The sequence below is a fragment of the Anopheles coluzzii genome, chromosome 3 (assembly GCF_943734685.1).
Source record: "Anopheles coluzzii chromosome 3, AcolN3, whole genome shotgun sequence".
In the NCBI taxonomy this organism is placed as follows: Eukaryota; Metazoa; Arthropoda; class Insecta; order Diptera; family Culicidae; genus Anopheles; species Anopheles coluzzii.
Genome location: NC_064671.1, coordinates 92,398,058 through 92,404,100, shown reverse-complemented (window position 1 = coordinate 92,404,100; position 6,043 = coordinate 92,398,058). Strand labels below are relative to the sequence as shown.

The window sequence follows — 6,043 nt, the reverse complement described above, 5'->3', positions numbered from 1 at the left end:
TTGAAAAAAAAGTAAATAAAACTAGATGCGTTTTTGGTACTTTTTTTGAGAAAATGTCCGAAAATTAAACAAAAAATCGTAAAACAAACAACAATTTTGAAAATAACGGTCAGTTGGTGAGCGTGTGTAAACTGCGCTCCATACGCTTGGTACAACCAATAATGCAACAGATGGCGCTACTCGGTTTTGCTTGCTGTGGGAAAGGGTGTTTTTGAATATTTTAAACAAAATATATTTATTCAATGAAATTTTTACATTTTTTCTGTACCAAAGGCGTATTATCAGCAAATGCATGTTGAAAATCGGTCACCAATATGTCTGTACAGTAAATAATTCAACCGTTCGCATAATGCGCGCCATTCGAACGCACAGCCAAACAACACACGCAACAGTGAGCGCATAAGCAACACCAAAACAACATTTCCCTGGGAGAGAGTGGGAGGAGGGATCTAATACATCGGCATGTTTTGCTGTTGCCCCTAGCGAGACAAGAGCGGGGACATACACACACACACAAGCGCCAAATAAAACAAACCAAATCGTCCCTAACAACCGTCTCAATGGAAAGAACGCAAACAAATCACAACATTGCCGTCTTGCGTGGTGTGGTGTGCTGCGGGTCGCGTCTGAACTTTGCGCCACTTTATACACTCGAAAAGAAAGAGATTACTAACAAAGTGAAAGCTAGCTCTTAAAGATTTGTGATATTTTTACCGCAAAAAGGCAGGTTTATGTGGGAAACTTCTTTGCCGTTACTGTCAAGAGACGACGCGTGCTGTTGGTCAAAGTAAGCGGAACAAGTGATGACGTTGCTAAGGGTGGGATTTCTGCTGCTGCTGACCAGTGGAAGTGTACCGACTGGTCAGGCGAAGTATGTCGAAGGTCATCTCAAAACATCCGACGTAAGTGTCATTGCATAAAGTGTGTAAAAGAGGAGTTTCTTGCTAACATTTCCTTCTGTCTGTCCGTCCTTCCAGAACTGGGCATTCTTGGCAAGGTTTTGCTTTCTCTCCGGCAAGGGCAAGTACGAGTACCTGATTGAGTACGAAAAGAAGCTCGGTGAGCTGAAGCTGCTCCTCTACTACGACGACCGTACCCAGTGGCCTGCCATCTACAAAACGGACAAGGTGAGTTCCCAGCCCGTTTACGCGCACGTTCAACTAATGTCCCTCTCTTTGCAGACCTGTACCGAGAAGCTGTCCGTGCTGCACCCGGAAGACAATCAGATCGTAACGCTCTCCCCCCGCACACCGTACAATCTCTACTCGGGCTGTCATCTGCGGACGCCCACCGCCAAAGAGTCGCCGGACGATCCACTGCCACCGCGGAATGCCGGTGGTCCAACGACGCGGGCACCGGCAACGTCCTCCCGTGGAACTCCAGCAGCTGGAGGTGATCTGAAGCCACCGGACGATGAGGCACAGTACTTTGATCAGTTTCTCAAAACAACAACCACAGCGGAGCCGGAATTCGCGTTCGAGGAGACCACGACCGGCAATGGCACGGATGAGTCCCCGTACGAGGTACTGCTCACGTCCACCAGCTCCATCGTGGGCTTCATGGGTGACAATGGCGAAGTGAACCTGCTGGAGAACAGTACCGACTATCGACTTCTTGTGGAGCAGCTGTTCCCCCAGGAGGAGGAGTCCTCTGCTGGAGAGCAATCACAGCAGGACCATCCCAACCGGACACGACTGAGACGTGCTGCATCGACCGGAAAGTTCGAAACGCGACTCATCGTGAGCTGCAGTAATTTTGGGAGCTTCACCAGCTCCCGGGAACGTTGGTGGTATATAGCGATCGCGAACTGTGACGGTGCGGGGAGAGGACTGGACGTGAAGTATCGCTTTCGGATGACGAACGGGCCACCGGGGGACTTCTGGCACGAGCACTTTTCCGCCGATGAGATGTGTAAGTGCTGTGTGATGGAGTTGTTGGAGGACCTGAGTGATGTAGAATTCGCCGCGGCCTTCTTTGCAGATATTCCCCCAATCCTGCTGGCAGAGTCCATTGCTTACAGTTTTCTGCTGCTGGCCGTGTTTATCTGTGCGGTGGAGCTGAAGGCACGCCACCTCTACCACTGCACCTACAGGCTGTTCACGTTGAGCGTGCTGCTGCAGTGGTTCGGCATACTGCTGCTGAGCGTCACCTGGACGAAGTACGCCGTGTCGGGCATTGGGCCGTTTCCCAACTTCGGTGGCATCTTCACGAGTGCGAGTGAGATCTCCTTTCTGCTGCTGCTGTTGCTGATGGCGAAAGGTAGGTCCACAAGGTGTCCGCCCTATTACAAGATACCTTACTGCACCTCTGTCCACGGGCTCTTTTACAGGCTATACCATCACCCGGGCACGGCTGAAAACGTGCTCCACCGTCAAGATCACCATCTTCATCAACCTGTACGTGGTCGTGTACGTGTCACTGTACATCTATCAAGCGGAAGCGTTCGATCCAGGCGAGGTACTGAACCTGTACGAATCACCGGCCGGCTTCGGACTTGCCGGCCTCCGCTGTGCCGGCTGGATCTTTTTCATGTACGCGTGTGCCGCCACAATCCGCAAGTTTGCGGAAAAGACACCCTTCTACTATCCCTTCACGATGCTCGGTTCGCTGTGGATTCTTAGCGGCCCCGTCCTAACACTGCTCGGCGTTAGTGTGCTCGACCCGTGGGTGAGGGAGTCCGTCATGCATGGTGCTCTCGGGGCGGTCGCGTTTGCCGGCCATTTGGCATTCCTGTGGTTGACCTGGCCGTCGCGCGCGAATCGTAGCTTCCCGTACCACGTGCGCACCAACCACGTGGGCATCTCGCACGGGGAGGACGATGAGGTGACCTATCCGAAGCATCCGTACGAACCCGCGACGATCGTTGGCAATCATCACCACTACCCTGTGGCCCCTCCGGAGACGATACTGCCGGGGAATGGGCACGGGAATGGCTTTCTGGTGCCGTTGTCCCGCGGTGAAGGATTGTACGATCAGTATTTGCGCGAGCGTGACATCTACCACAGCAGCTCGACTCCGCTTAGCTACGTGTCGTTCCCTACACCCGCCACCACCACGAATGGGGTCCATCGGGAGGGACCATCGTTAGTGCGGAATGGCAACGGCATCAACAGTCCAGCGGCGGCGAACGGGAACGGCATCAACAGCCCAGCCACGGGGAGCGGAGAACCATCGGCAAACAGAAACTCACTAGCACTGGTCGTGGATGGCGATCTGTCCGGGCATCCTTCGCTGGAGGTAGCGCCGGAACAGGTGTCGTCGAGCAATGCGCCTCTAAGCGGAAACGGGTCCATCGCATCCGAACCGGTCGAAAGGCAACCATCCGGTGGAGGTGTTGAGCGGGAACAAGAGAAACGACCTTTTAATCCATTTCTTGCTGGTGGAGCTGCTAGTGGAACCGTAGCGAGTGGGGAAGCGAGCCGAAAACCGAACAAAATCATTCTCCCCAGCCTGTCGGACCACACCGGTCAGGCAGGTCCGGTGACGGAGGTCGCTGGAACGGCGGAACTGGCGGAACAACCGGCAACGAACGGGAACGATGGCAGTAATGCCGTCCCCAAGCATCTCTTTGCGGCAAAGCGAGATCCGTAAAGGCACCTCTGTGTGGGGGGTGGTGGGTGTGCCGTGTGCCTGTGTGTGTGTGGTTTGCCGCCTCTTCTGTTTTCTCGTTTTTTTCTACACGTGTTTGTGCCTTACATCTACGCCGCGCCGTGTTGGTGTCGAGGCTTTCTTTCGTAGCAGCAATAAAGTGATGTAACACACCAAAAGTATTGAAGTGGCTTGTGCCTGAAATAGTTAATTGGGTCCAGTTACAGGGCTATGCAATATAAGATAGTCTAGAATAACTTCCGCAACTTGGGCCGGTCTGGTGGTACAGTCGTCAACTCGTACGACTTAACAACATGCCCGTCATGGGTTCAAGCCCCGAATAGACCGTGCCCCCATACGTAGGACTGACTATCCTGCTTTGGTAACAATAAGTCACTGAAAGCCAAGCTCACTTCACCAGTGGGGTACAGGCAGGCCTTGACCGACAACGGTTGTTGTGCCAAAGAAGAAGAAGAATAACTTCAGGGTACGCTTAAAGGTTTTTTTGAGACATCTCAAGTCCCTGATGCCTCTTAAATCCAAGACAAACTAATTCAGAACAATTCAGGTCCTGGAAGTAATTTTGGACCCTCATATTCCAGGAACATATACCGATCGTGGAACAGATCCCAAGACCAAACCAGTTCAGTAACTGACAACAAACGCATGCCGAGTCTAGATTTGATTCCTAAACCATATCAACCCTTAAACTGTTCCTGAACCTATCCTGACACTGGAAATGATCTCAAGCACCTGGATCCTCAAGGTCCTCAAGGTGTCTGATACTGAACCTATCTCATTCCTGAGGAATGATTGTATCCATAAAGATCCTACAGCTGATCCCACAGCCATATAGCAGTTGGAATTAATCTAAACTTGAATTATTCACCTTGGAAGTACCTGGAGCTGTCTCAATCAATGAAATGGCATGGAATACCAAGAGAAGAGATCACCCGGTGTAAAGAACACAAAAACACCTTTATTTACTCTAAATGAAACAGTCGCTTGTCACGCTCTTTGCCACGTGCAATCGAGCGCTCCTTCGAGGCATCAAACGAATGTCTGAACTCTTTCTCAATTCTCCCACCAGAACATCTCACAATCCTTTCCACCTTAGGACCTAACTTCAACAAGTCACGCACCAGCGCATTCTCCTCCAGATGTACATTCAGTGCCATTCCCAACACGTCCTTCAAACAATCATACCTCCGATGCATCATCCAACTGTTTAGGACTAGTGTTTCATCACCAAACTTAATGCGCATCTCCGGTACAACGCCCTCCTGCAGGTACAGCAGCACATCACGGAATGTGATTCTTTGAAGTTTGCGGCCCCGTTTCCCCTGGAAGCGGTACGAGTCCGTGCTTAGCTTGCGGACAGTGTTGAGCAGATCGGGGAGGTCTTCCTGAAAAAAGCTTGAATCATGCTGACACAACAGTTCATGCATCAAGGCAAGCGATTCGCCCGACGCAGTGCGAACTTCCAGATTGTTGCTATCGAGCATTGCCATGAGATCTCTTGGTGACAGTAGATTGGCACTTTTCACGTGCTCCAGGATCTTGTGGGGTGAGAGAAGTGTTAGAAGTAGTGTCCACGAACGCAGCACTACTGCCTGAAAGTCGCCACTGACGGGATCGGGTACGTTTTTAATTGTTTGCTGTAGGATCTTCACAAGTGACACGATCTCATCAGCACGTTCATCCTCGCCGATAAAGCAGAGCATCCCCAGAACCGAGCAACACTTCATCCGAACGTTCGAATTTCCCAAACTAACGTCCGTGAGTATACCAATCATCACCGGCTTGAATGTTTCCACCAGCTCCAGCACATCCGCGCACGTTTCACTCTGAAGTGCCAGCAAGGGAATGACACTCGTCGCCCAGAGCCGTTCCTCTTCATTGCCTTTGCGCAACGAACGCTTCACCGACTCCACGAGCGCCATCTTGCGGCCGGCAAGCGAACCAGGACAGTAGCGCTGTACTAATCCTTCGCAAACGCTTCGATACGCACTAACACGCGTCTGCTGTCGCCGGAAGGATGTATTTTCGATCGCTTGATGCAGCTCCTGCTCGCACACTGCCGCACCCGCTTCATCTTCGGACGGGCAGTCGGCTGGGGAGGCTGCCTGACTGCGGCGTTGGGAGTCTCCCGGCGAAGGTTTCTTCCTGTTGCGTGGCATTTGCCAAATTCTTCTTCGAGTCAAACCCTTCCTTCCACCACTGTAACTCAAAGTCAAAGCTTGCTACGATTGAATGCTTCGAAATGTTCGGATGCGATCAGAAAATAAGAGAGAAAACACCAGTAGGTTCATATTAAATGCAACAATGAAGCAATAGTTTAATACTTTATTTTCCTTTTTCCACACATTGGTTTTTTTATTTCTTCTTTATCTCTTCAAAAGTATATTCTGGATCTGGCTTTGTTTGCTTTTAACTTGTTTTAGTGTTCAGTAGC

General features: G+C 51.1%; 2 protein-coding genes across 2 annotated transcripts; one reads left to right on the top strand and one right to left on the bottom strand.

The window, feature by feature from the left end:
- The first annotated feature begins 358 nt into the window (after window positions 1–358).
- On the top strand, window positions 359–4,126 carry LOC120959364 (transmembrane protein 145-like). Its single transcript, XM_040382675.2, has 5 exons — window positions 359–902; window positions 978–1,127; window positions 1,182–1,911; window positions 1,981–2,259; window positions 2,330–4,126. Exons 1-5 carry the CDS (start codon window positions 804–806, stop codon window positions 3,589–3,591), a joined length of 2,520 nt encoding a protein of 839 aa, XP_040238609.2. The 5' UTR covers window positions 359–803; the 3' UTR covers window positions 3,592–4,126.
- Window positions 4,127–4,571: 445 nt separating this feature from the next.
- Window positions 4,572–5,768, bottom strand: LOC120956323 (interferon-related developmental regulator 2-like). The gene has a single exon (XM_040377705.2). It carries the CDS (start codon window positions 5,766–5,768, stop codon window positions 4,572–4,574), a length of 1,197 nt encoding a protein of 398 aa, XP_040233639.2.
- Window positions 5,769–6,043: the final 275 nt, after the last annotated feature.

Coding starts and splice junctions, on each gene's coding strand:
- LOC120959364 (XM_040382675.2), top strand. CDS start 804: ATGACGTTGCTAAGGGTGGGATTTCTGCTGCTGCTGACCAGTGGAAGT. Junction 1,128..1,181: donor CCATCTACAAAACGGACAAG/GTGAGTTCCCAG, acceptor CTCTCTTTGCAG/ACCTGTACCGAGAAGCTGTC. Junction 1,912..1,980: donor CTTTTCCGCCGATGAGATGT/GTAAGTGCTGTG, acceptor CCTTCTTTGCAG/ATATTCCCCCAATCCTGCTG.
- LOC120956323 (XM_040377705.2), bottom strand. CDS start 5,768: ATGCCACGCAACAGGAAGAAACCTTCGCCGGGAGACTCCCAACGCCGC.